Source organism: Bombina bombina, chromosome 2 (assembly GCF_027579735.1).
Source record: "Bombina bombina isolate aBomBom1 chromosome 2, aBomBom1.pri, whole genome shotgun sequence".
NCBI classification, from domain to species: domain Eukaryota; kingdom Metazoa; phylum Chordata; class Amphibia; order Anura; family Bombinatoridae; genus Bombina; species Bombina bombina.
The window spans coordinates 1,093,477,416-1,093,492,444 of NC_069500.1; the positions used below are offsets into that span (position 1 = coordinate 1,093,477,416).

Sequence of the window (15,029 nt, forward strand, 5' to 3'; positions counted from 1 at the left end):
ATAAGAATGTGAGAGAAAAACAAGTGTTTAATTACAGATAAATGTTTTATTTTTTTAGACTCAAGAACCATTTGCAAGCTCACCTTGTTTGATTATAAACATTTAGTTTGTGCCTATTACGCTGAGTCATATTGGGGTTCACACCCCTTTCTCCTCCCTGGTTCTTTCTTAACGATACATAATGTTTCTTTCTTAACTGTGGAGAGGGGTTTATGTGTGTGGGGGACATTTTAGACCACTCTTCAGGTCATATATCCACAGAACTGATATAGTTTTCCTTCAAATGCACATAAATTGCTAAAAATGTGCACACCACAAAAGGGAGAAGAAGGCCATTTATTTCCCCATTCCCCATTCCATGGGTTTAAATGGCTTTTTACAAGGTGCCAGAACCATTTTTAAGAAAACTGGCATGCCGTATTTGTTGTAACCTGCTTTAAATATGTATTGCCATATTCCCAGGTATTTATTAGTTATAAAATGGAACACAGTGCAAGAAGTTGCATTGACTTATATGTTTTCACATGTATGTACATTCAAAAGCCTGGTAGTAGCAAAGGTGTCAGAACTTATGTTCTTAAAACAAGCAAAACGTGTTCAGTTTAATGGAACATGAAGCTTAAAATTAAACTTTCATGTTTCAGATAAATCTTATAATTTTAAGATACGTTTCAAGCTACTTCTACTATCAAATATATTTCATTTTCTTGGTATCTTTTGTTGAAAAGCATACCTAAGTTGGTTCAAGAGCAGCAATAAACTACTGTGAGCTTGCTGGTGATTGGCTACAGACATATGCTTCTTGTTGTTGGCTCTCCCAATGTTTTCACTTAGCTCCCAGTAATACATTAATGCACTGGAGCTGACTTAAAGTATGTGTTTAATCCCGGTTCAAGGAGCAAACAATAGTGGAATAATAGTGGAACTACAGCATTTTCTTTTTGCACTTCTATGTTCATTTGTGTACTTGTACAGTCCCTTCATGCATATAGTTTAAAAAAAATCTGTGCAAATTTAAATCATTGCCACCGTATCTCATACTATTTTTGAATTATTCAATTAAAGCTGCATTTACAAAGATGTAAATGGCTATAGAAATTTGTAGAGCTTTGTTATTCCATAAAAACTTCACAGAACCTTCATGAAAATTAAAATGTAGACCTGAACGTAAATCAGACAAGTCAAGATGATATATTTATTTTTCCTATTTATTTATGTTTATGCTAAAGAAATCTGTTACTATATGTTCTTAATGTTTTATTTTTGTTTTACCTTTTTAAATAAAATGAATGCAGTAAAGAGGGGTGGCTACTACTCCAGTGCCTATTCAGCGGCAAAATCTCCAGGTGAGCAGTTACGGGTCTAGTTATCTTTCTTGGCTTTATCAGCTCACCTGCCAACCTCTGTTCAGCTTCATACACCTGTAAATCAAACATCTGAGCTTCTTTATGTTAGAGCACCCGTATGTGTGTCATTAAAGGAACATTGTACTCAAACATGTTCTACCATGCAAATGATTTAATCTAGCAAGCAATCCATATTTGTACTAATACTGCAGTATTAATGCTCATTGGTGATAACTTCCTCATCTTATTTTTGGGAGGTTCTAGTCTCCACAAAATGTTTTATTCTGCACAGTCACTTTACATTTTTAAAACAAAATACTATAATACGTTTTTAAAATCACTTTAAATGAAAGCTAAAAAAAGTGAGTACAATGCTCTTTCAAGGTAAAAGTATTTGAAAGACTTATGCTGCAGCTTTTTATAATTCTATAGCATTCGTTTTTAACGCACTTGCATCAATTTGTTTCCAAATAAGCTGTATGTTATTAATTTATATGTTTTGTTTTCATTATACATATATCTATGCTTCTATAGGCACGGAACTGCAACATTATTGCTTTGATTGTAATGTATGGTTTTTGACTCTAAGGATTAAAGTTGATCCATATGTTTGAACATATACTATTACACAATCCTCTAAAAACCCTAAAGGCAAGTTAGTAATTTGACTCCATAAATAAATCAACATAACATGCATACATACATATGAATTTGAGAGGCTTTGCTTACAGGAGGTTTAAGCTTGTGCCAAAGTGAATATAGCCTATTGCTGTCATAAGGGAACACACTTATTAAAAAATTACTGTCTATGAAAACAGACAACTGAGCCTAAAACGTTACTTCCCCACTAAGGTGGGGTAAAGTGTATGTGATTTACTGATTTAGACCACCATAACTTCTCCAAATTTCCATGGAAATAGTCTGTGTTCCCTAACACTTGACTTTAGAGATATGTTGACCATTCTGATTCAAAAACAATCTGGGTGTTTCTAGAATTAGATCCCTTTAAAAAAAATCTAAATTTAAAATAGAATATTTTTGTAACTTTGTAAAATTCTGTGTATAGAAAATAAATATGTGTTAGAGAAATCAGGTTCTGTATATTAGATTCAAATTATAAAGAGATGCTTTTTTGTTAATATATGCTCTGCTGGTCATGCAAAACGATGTATTTGTATATTAACACTTTTTATGCGGTTTTATTTATTTTAGTTAATGGAACACCAAGCAGCCAGTTATCCACCCCAAAATCAACTAAATCCTCATGTTCATCTCCAACCAGCCCAGGCAGCTTCCGTGGCTTAAAGGTAAGACTTCATAGAATATGATTATAATACTATTGATAAGACATTGTTGTCATATTGTTAGTACTTCATAAAATAATTACAGCACGTTTTAAAAAAAAAATATTTACTAGGTGTGTTTTTAATTAAAAATGTTCATATTGGAGGAGACATTTAATGCAAGCGAAAAAAAGTTCTTAATATTGCATGTTATTTTAATACTATCTTGGGGGAAGGACTAAGTCTGCTAAATATGTGGTCTATTCCTTTTTTATCAAATATTATGAAATATCTTGATCCCCATTTATCAAATGCTAGCTGAAAATCTTCCTAGACGGGGAACCTGTCACCTGCATTCTGGGCAAGCGATATGGCATCCACTGCCCACATTTATCAAAGTGCAGGCTTGTCCTGGAGTCAGTCCAGAAGAATTTTGTAAATTCTGACTTTATCTTGTGGGTGCAAGATCAAAGCTTGTTAAATAGTATCTTTGCCTTATCAAAACTTTCTATATATAAACATGTAGATTCTGTGCATAGTGTTATAGTTTTGGGAATTAGACAACTCTGGTTCAGATTCAATTACTATATATATTTTTGGGAATTAGACTTGATGGTTGTAACTCTGGTTCAGATTCAATTACTATATATATTTTTTAAGAATACAAAAATTAGCTACAATTATGCATTATTAGTAGCCAACAACTGTAATCACTTTACTATGAAACTTTATTGATTTGAACAACTCTCCACCTTCTAAAATTCATCCTGTTTTAAACATATGTTTGTGTGCATATACATAATATATTTTTTCTTCTAACTTCCTATGTCATTTTCTGGTCAAATATCTGTAGTATCAGTGAAATAAAGTATAATTTTGAGCCCTGCTTAATGATATCAAATATCAAATAAAACAAATCCACTGTAAAGCAAATTTAGTGCAATCTGTCAATGTAAAGAAAAAAACCCTAGCTGCATTGCTCTTAGAGATGTTTTTATGTTGTTGTTGTTTTAAAGAGCTAGCAATGTAAAACAAGTATATTTCAAACAATAAGCCAGAAAGATACAAAGGGATATTACATTACTACCCTTTTACAAAGAGAGGACCGATATATTTTATTTTATTTAATAATTTATTTGTTTCTACTCCAATCTATATCGGATAAAAGAGCATATCCTATGTTATAAACTTCTAAAAACCAACCCGGCTATTATTATAAGGAACATCTGAAATATAAACATCATAGGAAATTGCTTCCAAACCAAAGTCCCAGACAAAAAGTGACCGCAGCAAACAGCTGCACTCAAGGTCCAGTTAACTCATGTAAACGCCTGGGGCGTCTGATGTACTAGTACATGTAAGGTGTCGACCACTTGCAAGTGTCATCCAGCTCAGAGGTAAACCTCACTTAGACTGACCACCTCCTTTCATTCAACCATGTACCGTGACGTATATGGGAGGGATCTTCCCACTCCCCAGTGGTTAATGCCAGCTCAGTGTTGCTTCAATGCTATTGGCAGTTTCAGTCACCTCCCAAATTACTTGCGCTGTAACAAAGACTTATATTCCTTAAAGGGACACTGAACCCAAATTTTTTCTTTCGTGATTCAGATAGAGCATGCAATTTTAAGCAACTTTCTAATTTGTTCCAATTATTCATTTTTCTTCGTTCTCTTGCTATCTTTATTTGAAAATTTTGGTTCAGACTCTGGGCAGCACTTTTTTATTGGTGGATGAATTTATCCACCAATCAGCAAGGACAACTCAGGTTGTTCACCAAAAATGTGCCGGCATCTAAACTTACATTCTTGCATTTCAAATAAAGATACCAAGAGAATGAAAAAAAATTGATAATAGGAGTAAATTAGAAAGTTGCTTAAAATTTCATGCTCTATCTGAATCACAAAAGAAAAGATTTGGGTTCAGTGTCCCTTTAAGTTACTTGCTGTAACTCTGTTCCCTAATAGCCGATCTCCACCGTATGTTACTGCCGGCTTAGAAGAGAGGATTGCAAAGCAGTTACATATTGTGACTTGTAAGGACCTGTACCTTCTATGGCCGCTTATCCCAACACTGCTGCACACCGGTAGAAGCCATCTTTTTTTTCGGCAATCAGGCTTCCCATACAAGTAGCCACTCTTTAATGCATCCTCTTAACTTCTTAAGGATTGACAATGAAGTGTCCCAAGCGAAACACTGATACAATTGCTCTCATATCAGTGCTCACATAAGGCACTTATGCAAAGTCCTGTTGTTCCTGTAATAAATGGATACCACAGAATAACAGGACTTTCGTATTAAGAGTCTGAACTATTTGAGGCTACTCAATCTTTTTGCAGCAAGCCTTTGGTCACAATTTGAAAGGTTTTTCGTAGCCCTGGTCCCAGACTGATGCAGTTTGTTGTTATGTACTTTTTGTTTTTTAATAAATATACGTTTTAACTAGGGTTGCACCGATACCGATACTAGTATCGGTATCGGTACCGATACCAAGTACTTGCATGAGTACTTGTACTTGTGCAAATGTACCGATACTTAAACCGATACCTCCACTTCCTACCCATATGCTATCTTGTGGCGTTTTTTCAAACTGCATGTTCCCATTTCATTTAAAGCTGGAGTGGAGACTAAACTAAAAATTGTTTACTACTGTTCTGCCAATACAAATTGCTCTTATTTGTATTATTGTAGGAGAGATCACTGTACTGCGTTCAGACAAACCCCTGAAGTACTGGGCAGTTAATAAACTGTGATTTCCAGCTCTGGCTAAAATGGTCCAAAAATATCTTTCTGCCCCATGCAGTAGTGTGGAAAGTTGAACCTCCTTACTGATAGCAAAAACAGACTTATAGCTGAACATGCAGAGATGCTTCTGTTCTGTTCCTTAAAAAGAACTTGCCACTAACTTTTGAAAAATTATTCTAATTGCCAGATTGCCTTTTATACTGCTAGTTCTCATCTTGCACAATTATGTTCAAAACATACTGTACTCTGAGGAACATCTTAGCTTATATAATTGCAGGAAGAGTACTCATAGGAAAAATTAAGTTAATCCCAATGAACACTCATCCTGCAATTATAGGACTAGATTTAGATTACATTTGATTGGTAAGCTTTGCCAATGCTCTGTTCACATTTCCAACTCCATAGTCTTTAATGTGTAATGAGAGCATTGGTAAAGCTTACCAGTCAAATGTAATCTAGCCCATAGTGTTGTTCACCATGATTAAACAGTATTCTGTTCTATTTTTTACTGCATGGCACTTTTGGTTGGTTGCAATTTTATATTTGTTATTTATTGTTGTTGTTAATATATTTTATTGTAATATTTTTATTTCTAAACATTTTCTGTGAACTTTGTGACAAATAAAACCTGTTTTATTATTTCATAATGTCTTTTGAGCTACAGTCCTTCATAATTATAAAGAAGGAATCTTAAATAATTAGTCTGTATTGTGCTTGGTAAACTATCACATGACATAAAAAAGTATCAGTAATTGGTATATGCGAATATTTGAAAACAAGTATCGGTACTTGTACTCGGTCTTAAAAAAATGGTGTCGGTGCAACCCTAGTTTTAACCATCCCAGTTGAGATCATCTACATTTCTTTTAGCCCACCTGGGATTCCTGAACTGGTATTGGGAGCCGTTGGCAAGGCGTGGGGCTTTGTACTTATCTGCTTAAAATCTAAGAGCTGAGACATAGCTCTATAGAGTCAATACCTCTCCCTGTGAGATTGGCCATTAACCCATACGTTCTTCAAGATTGTTTTCTCTCATTCTTGCTATGGTTCATCATGGATTGCACTTCTATCAACACCATACACATAGAGACACTTATTTGCCTCATTTTTGGATGTTTAATATATCCTTGATCTTTGTGAGGCATTGTTTCACTGTTATATACATTGATTCACTGTTATTTTGATAAACTCCAACCCCAGTTTGCTTTATTTGGGGGATGCCAAGATGATAGCAAAATATCCATTGCTTTGCAATTCTTTATCTGATAGTCTCTGCTGAAGATTTGTGAAGCCTTCTATATACTCTCCCAGTTGTCAGAATTAAAAAAAAAAAAACTCATAATTTTCAGATTTAAATTCCAAAATAATAAAAGGATAATGCAATATTTTTTTCCTGTGTATAATTAAAGGGACAGTCTACATCTTGGTCATCTTAAAGTCTTGCCTTAGATTACGTTGCAAATAGCCTCCTGCACCCTTTCTATATCATGCAGCAGTAACAGTAAAAGAGTTATTTTAAAATGAATAGTGTTTCTGGACAGTTTGAAATGGCTGTCGAGCTCCGCCCACTGATGATATCACGATCTGGGCTGCATATGGCATCCAATCACAAAAAGCTCACTGTTTGAATTCAAGAGGCTGTCAGTGCTATTCAGCAGAGAGCCTAGATGCAGCCCAGATTGTGATGTCATTAGTGGGTGGAGCTTGGCAGCCATTTCAAACTGGCCAGAAACAATATTCATTTTAAAATAACTTTTTTTACTGTTCCTGCTGCATGATATAGAAAGGGCTCAGGAGGATATTTGCAGCTTAATCCAAGGTAAGACTTTAAGATGGCTACGGTAAGACTGTCCCTTTAAAGGGACACTGTACCCAAATTTTTTCTTTTGTAATTCAGAAAGAGCATGCAATTTTAAGCAACTTTCTAATTTACTCCTATTATCAATTTTTCTTCGTTCTCTTGCTATCATTATTTGAAAAAGAAGGCATCTAAGCTTTTTTTTTTCGTTTCAGTACTCTGGACAGCACTTTTTTATTGGTGGATGGATTTAACCACCAATCAGCAAGGACAACCCAGGTTGTTCACCAAAAATGGGCCTGCATCTAAACTTACATTCTTGCATTTCAAATAAAGATATCAAGAGAATGAAGAAAATTTGATAATAGGAGTAAATTAGAAAGTTGCTTAAAATTTCATGCTCAATCTGAATCACGAAAGAAAAATTTTGGGTACAGTGTCCCTTTAAGATAATTCAATATTTACAATTAAAAGTATTAACTTTAAACAGTACAATTAAGATAAAAACTGCTTTTCTCATGAAACTGTAGAAAATTAATAGAAAAAAAAACTAAATTAGGATTAATGCTGCTTAGTAGGTACATGGCATCAGTTTTAGTTATGAAAACATAAACTCCTAATTTATTCTATGGTTTGTATACTGCAGAGATCAGAAAGTTCCCTTTTGTAGTGAAAGCAGCAAGGCAAATTCCACAGAGAATGTTTTTTATGCTTTTAGTGGATATGGCTAAATGTATAATTGGATAGCTACAGTATTGCTATTTGGCAGCATATTTTTGATGTCAGTGCTTCTATAAAACATATGCTTGTTTGTGAAAGCAGTCTTGCTTGTTTTTTAATCTCTGCAGTGAATGCTGCCAAAATACTGATGGTTTTAGGAAACAGATCTTTGTATATCCCCAAAGAAGATATTGAATTAAAGCAATCATGAAGCTGATTTATTGATTCTCCAGCACTGTTATAATGCATGTGCCCAACATTGTTTCAATTTAAGTAACATTGCAGTTTCAATGTGATGCCAATTTTAAGATGGTAATTGTGCTATGTCAGCTATTAAAACCACTGTTAAAACTTTATTTTCCTTATATTAATAAACAATACAATTTTAAACAACTTTCAAATTTACTTCTATTTTCAAAATTTCTTTGTTCTCTTGGTAATCTTTGTTGAAGGAACATCAGTGCACTTCTGAGAGCTAGCTGAACACATTGGTTGACCCAATAACCAGAGGCATATATGTGCAGCCACCAATTGCCAGCTAGCTCCCAGTAATGCATTGTTGCTTCTCAGCCTTCCTAAGCATGCTTTTCAACAAAGGATATCAAGAGAATGAAGCAAATTTGATAATAGAAGTAAAATGGAAAGTTGTTTAAAAGAGTATGCTCTATCTGAATCAGGAAATAAGAAATTTATGTTTAATATCCCATTAAAGAGACATTTAAAGTAATTTTTAGACAGGTGCATTGGTTTAGTTACAAATGCAAATTTTGTTAATGAAACACAAATATTAATTTTGTTTTCACAAAACAAATATCTGAATGAATTCCCCATGACATTTAAAGAAAACTAATAAATACTGACGAAATCCATCAGTATTAATTTGTTTCCTTTAAATTACTTTAAAATGAATGCAAAGTTTATTGTGAAAGTGCCCGGTTTTTAAAAATACTCTTAAATTAAACTTTTACATTTAAGCGTTTTTTTAAATACTTACCTTTTTCTTTATGACAGTAGACTGGCGATTCTCCTCCTACAGCTCCTTCTGTACTTAGCATATCGATGACGAATCCGGCTTCCTCCAATCATTGCATGTACCCTAAGGCATCCAGCTCGTGAGGCCATGCCGTGATTGCAGGAAGCCGGTTTCGTCATTGAAGTGCTAAGTACGGTATGCGAAGCAGGCAGAGGATCGTCGGTCTGCTGTCATAAAGAAAAAGGTAAGTTTTTTTGTTTTTTTTTACTTTTAAACGTAAAGTTTAATGAATGAAAGTGCCCCTGTTTTTATGAATATTTTTAAAAAACAGGCACTTTATCATTAAACTTTACATTAACTTTAAGGGTTAAAAATATTTGCCTCGAGCACGCTGGAGAGCCGCTCTAATACTGACCCTTCACAGAGCCTTGGGACTTGCTAATAGGAGGCTAAGTGTGGTGGATCCCAGGGCCTGCACTAAAGGCGAAAGTCCTTTAAGGCGAAGGATTCACCGCACTAAGCCTCTGGGGCTCTGTGTAGAAGGTTGGGATTGGTGCAGCTCTCCAGTGTGCTAGCAGTATGTAATGTTATCACCTGTAGCAAAGGAACATTTATTCAGCATTTGTTTAGTTTAAACCAAAAAGAATGCTGAATAGTGCAGGAGACGAATATTCGTAAAACAACATTTTCCAAATATTTGTTTAAAAAGGACAATTTTTTTCGCCTAGTGCACACCGCTAGTCATTTTTAAACTCTTAACGACATCTGACATACCCTGCATGTAAATAGTGCAACTATTACATCAGCAAGACCACACTGGATGCCTCCTGGAGTGAATCATGTACTTATAACATGTCTTGCTTCGTTTAGCGAAACCCGCACTATAACAGAGCCAAAAGAAACATTAAGGACGCGTAACATACAGGTTATGTCCATGTCGTTAAGGGGTTATTATATGTGCCTAACATATATATATATATATATATATATATATATATATATATATATATATATATATATATATATATATGTGTGTGTATATACAGTATATATACATGCCAGTGAACAAGGGCTGAGATCTGGCCCGAAACATGTTTGGCTATTTTTAGTCCTGAACATCTTGTTGCAGGCCTGTGACTGTTGTGAAACTTTTAACTTTTGTGATGAATAAATTTTGAATTTTTTTAAACAAATATCTCAAGTCCTCTTTCTGGAGTAGCGGGATTACAGAGTGTGTTTACTGTGTGTATATATATATATATATATATATATATATATATATATGTATGTGTGTGTGTGTGTATGTATAAAATCAATTAAAAACTGCATTGTAGAAGATCAGCACACAAAATCACTTAACACTTATTTTTTAGCACAATTTACAAGGTTTTGCAAATCAAGATTAGTTTGGGCTCACACACCTTCAGAAACTTGGTGAAATTCATGTGCTTGGTCTCTCTTGCTTTGGCCAAGTAGAGAGGATGTAAGCCTGTGCTTTGATTTCATTAATCCTTATGTAGAATATTGCAGGGTCTTGTAAACGTCACCATACATGAAAATGTGATAGGCTCTCCAGCACCTGTTTTGCAAGTGAATCAAGCATTATTTTCAATACTTTGAATAATATAACTATTTCCTTGATCCATCCATTACTCCTGGGAATTACTCTGCCCTGCCACTAGGAGAAGGCAAACATTCTTAAACCCCTACAACTCACATATTAACACATACATTTATATGTACGTATATACATATATCTTTACTGGGAACACACAGTTCTCATAGACCGCAATGTAAAGGCACTTTTCAGTGCAGTTTTTTTTTATAACACCCCACTCCTAACAACTTTAGCCCTGAAATACTGTCTAGTACAGTTATTTTATTAAAAAGTAAAGATGCTGCTATCTTTATTTTTTAATAAAATACACTAGGCTTTATTATGGGGGCATTTGGGGCACATTTATAAAATTAACCAGAGATCTGATCTCTGGTTAATTTTATAAGCGCTAATTGCTTCTGCGAGCTCGTGGTAGCAATAACCAGCCACTTGTAATGGCTGGTTAATTATCGCACGTCCGCAAACAGGCGTTTGCAGACGCTTGATAATTTAACACTCCACTTGTAATATAGCCCTCAATGTTTAATAATTTCATAGTTCTCCTGTTTTAGATTTTTACAAATGTAACAAAACACTTAAACGCACTTTTTGTATTTTAATGCAGAAATAGTAAATAACTTTGACACTGCATTAGTTTCAAGTAGAAATTTTAGAATACATTAAATGTAAGCATTTGTTGTATTTAATCATGTCTTTCATACCAAGGCACTTTCTTCTCCCTTACATTAATGTTTTAATGTCATTTTTGTTGGGAAAGATACAACTGCATGAAATATGCATAATTCTTTGTAAGTAATACTGACAATTTCAAATTCATAATATCATATTAAATATTTATCTGAATAAATTATTGTAACATTCACAACTGCACAGAATAATTAGCATAGTAAAACATGCAACTTTTTGTCTGTGGTTCTTAATTGTCTTCTTTGTAATATAATTAGCTACACAGTTTTCTTTAGTTTGTAACAATGTTTATTTTAATACAACAATTTTGGTCTACTGCATAATTCATATGTCAACTGGAAATGAACTCTGGTAAACCTGAGGCTTGGTGTGATAAAGCAGACACTCATTTTACTATTTGTACATCATCTATAGAATTTTCAATTTTATTTTTATTAATTTTTCTCAGAGGTCTAAGATTTCAAAGCTTTAATTTAAATTAGTGAAGGTTCTTTCATTGAAGTTGTGATAGTTCTGTGATACTTACCGACTACAGAAGATTTTTAAAATTTGTAACCAAGAAGATTCCTATTGTTGGATAAATTCTATGGTCACTATTTAGTCTCTTGAGTAGGATATAAACGAATTTAGTAAGTGATTTTCCAGGTTTCTATGTTGAAACCTCCTACTATGTGTTTCATTTATATTACAGCACCTGTGACAAATGTGTCAAAACTTTGTTTTTAGGGACAAAGCAATTGTTCTGTACTGTCCTCCCTTCACACAAAAAAATAGTGGTATTTTTCATTAATAAAAGAAAGCAATAGCTCTTTAAAAAATAATAACAACACTCTTTAAATAGTTTTTTTTGTCATGAATAAACACATAAATTAATTTCTGAAGTTGAGTGATATTTGTCAAAATCCAATTTTTACATGTCTGCTTTACATTTAGTAAATCAAATTGTGTTATAATGAATTACATGTATTTTACTGTTTTAATTCAAATCCACTGTCTGAAAATTACAATTAAGAAAATAAAACTTTAAAAAACAAATAGAAATGTTACATGGAAAATATATGCTGCATTTTATGAACGTTAATACACAAAATAATCAATCTCTTTTTTTCCAAATGTTTGTATATAGTGATGTCGCGAATAGTTCGCCGGCGAACATAGCATGTTCTCGTGTTCGTCACGGCGGGCGAACATATGCGATGTTCGATCCGCCCCCTATTCTTCATCATTGAGTAAACTTTGACCCTTTACCTCACAGTCAGCAGACACATTACAGCCAATCAGCGGCAGACACTCCCTCCCAGACCCTCCCACCTCCTGGACAGCATCCATTTTAGATTCATTTGGAAGCTGCATTCTTAGTGAGAGGAGGGACAGTGTAGCTGCTACTGATTTAATAGGGAAATTGATAGCTAGGCTAGTGTATTCAGTGTCCACTACAGTCCTGATGGACTCATCTGATCTCTGCGTAAGAACAGCACCCCAAAAAGCCCTTTTTACGGCTAGAACATCAGTCTGCTTTTTTTTTTTTCCTGTGTAATCTAATTGCAGTTTCCTGCCTGCCAGCGTGTGTGTCAGGCTCACAGCGTATACTGTGCCCACTTGCCCAGTGCCACCACTCATATCTGGTGTAACAGTAGTGTAGATTTAAAAAAAAAAAACACTTTTTTGACTGTGTTAAATAATAGCAGTCAGTTTCCTTCACACGTGTGCATTTCAGGGCCTGCCTGCCAGGGCACAGTGTCACCCCAGTGCAACTCATATCTGGTGTAACAGTAGTGTAGATTTTAAAAAAAACAACACTTTTTTGACTGTGTTAAATAATAGCAGTCAGTTTCCTTCACACGTGTGCGTTTCAGGGCCTGCCTGCCAGTGCACAGTGTCACCCCAGTGCAGTTCATATCTGGTGTAACAGTAGTGTAGATTTAAAAAAAAACAACACTTTTTTGACTGTGTTAAATAATAGTAGTCAGTTTCCTTCACAAGTGTGCGTTTCAGGGCCTGCCTGCCAGGGCACAGTGTCACCCAAGTGCAACTCATATCTGGTGTAACAGTTGTGTAGATTTAAAAAAAAAAAAAACACTTTTTTGACTGTGTTAAATAATAGCAGTCAGTTTCCTTCACACGTGTGCGTTTCAGTGACTACCTGCCTGCCTGCCAGGGCACAGTGTCACCCCAGTGCAACTCATATCTGGTGTAACAGTTGTGTAGATTTAAAAAAACAACACTTTTTTGACTGTGTTAAATAATAGCAGTCAGTTTCCTTCACACGTGTGCGTTTCAGTGCCTGCCTGCCAGGGCACAGTGTCACCCCAGTGCAACTCATATCTGGTGCAGCAGTAGTGTAGATTTAAAAAAACACATGTGCGTTTCAGTGCCTGTCTGCCAGGGCACAGTGTCACCCCAGTGCAACTCATATCTGGTGTAACAGTAGTGTAGATTTAAAAAAAAAAAAAAACTTTTTTGACTGTGTTAAATAATAGCTGTCAGTTTCCCTCACACGTGTGCGTGGTGTAACAGTAGTGTAGATTTAAAAAAAACAACACTTTTTTGACTGTGTTAAATAATAGCAGTCAGTTTCCTTCACACGTGTGCATTTCAGGGCCTGCCTGCCAGGGCACAGTGTCAACCCAGTGCAACTCATATCTGGTGTAACAGTAGTGTAAATTTAAAAGAAAAACAACACTTTTTGACTGTGTTAAATAATAGCAGTCAGTTTCCTTCACACGTGTGCGTTTCAGTGCCTGCCAGGGCACAATGTCACACCAGTGCAACTCATATCTGGTGTAACAGTAGTGTACATTTAAAAAAAAAAATGTTTTTGACTGTAATAGATTGAATAGCAGTTAGTTGTCTGCAAGCGTGTGTGTCAGGCCTACAGTGTCTACTCTGCCAACTTCTGCCAGTGCACAGTGCTACTCATATCTGTTGTCACAGTGGCTTGCACACATAGTACCACCAATCGAAAAAAAAATGACAGGCAGAGGTAGGCCACCCCGCAGGGGCCGTCTTGTTCATGGTGCTGTGATTCCCTTTGGCCCTAGAATAATGGCCAGTGTTCAGAGGCCACGTACCCCGAACTCGAACATTTCTGAGGACATAGTTGACTGGCTAACACAGGACACCCAATCTTCTACAGCTTCCGCTCGGAACCTTGACGCACCATCCTCCTCCAGCTTAGCTTTGGGCACCTCTCAAGTTACCACTCACCCACCTGCCGCCACCACCAACACTAGCACCACAGCCGCTTCACTTGATCTGTCAGAGGAGTTATTTACACATCAGTTGGAAGAAATGAGTGATGCGCAACCATTATTGCCAGAGGATGTAGATAATAGGGATATGTCTCAGTCAGGCAGCATTACACACATGGACGTACAGTGTGATGATGATAATGTTGTACCCGCTGAGGGAGTTTGGTCTGCCACTGTGAAGCGGGGCGTAACCCTTACACTACCTGATCGATACAACATCATACCTGATGTTTTAAAGCATGTTATTCCAAACAATTTAGGAATGTTAGGTGATTTATGCCCTTTATAGCTTAAAACCAGACTCTGCATCAACTATGTAATTTTCCATGGGAGTTTTGCCATGGATCCCCCTCCGGCATGCCACAGTCCAGGTGTTAGTCCCCTTGAAACAACTTTTCCATCACTATTGTGGCCAGAAAGAGTCCCTGTGGGTTTTAAAATTCGCCTGCCCATTGAAGTCTATGGCGGTTCGTCTGTTCGCGAACTTTTGGGGAAGTTCACGTTCGCTGTTTGCAAACCCAAATTTTTATGTTCGCGACATCATTATTTGTATATTTTTATTATGGCCCACATAAGGCCAGATTACCAGTGGCCCGCTAATTGTTTTG

The 15,029-nt window shown here is 35.6% G+C and overlaps 1 protein-coding gene across 2 annotated transcripts in view; it reads left to right on the top strand.

The window, feature by feature from the left end:
• Positions 1-15,029, top strand: part of DCLK2 (doublecortin like kinase 2) — a 262,197-nt gene that overhangs the window by 160,148 nt on the left and 87,020 nt on the right. Inside the window, exons 5-6 of one of the 2 annotated variants that reach the window (XM_053703730.1) lie at positions 1,296-1,346; positions 2,559-2,653. In XM_053703730.1, the coding sequence (XP_053559705.1) occupies positions 1,296-1,346; positions 2,559-2,653 (146 nt within the window). The remainder of the gene's footprint in view (positions 1-1,295; positions 1,347-2,558; positions 2,654-15,029) is intronic. The other variant, XM_053703729.1, reaches the window with a different exon arrangement.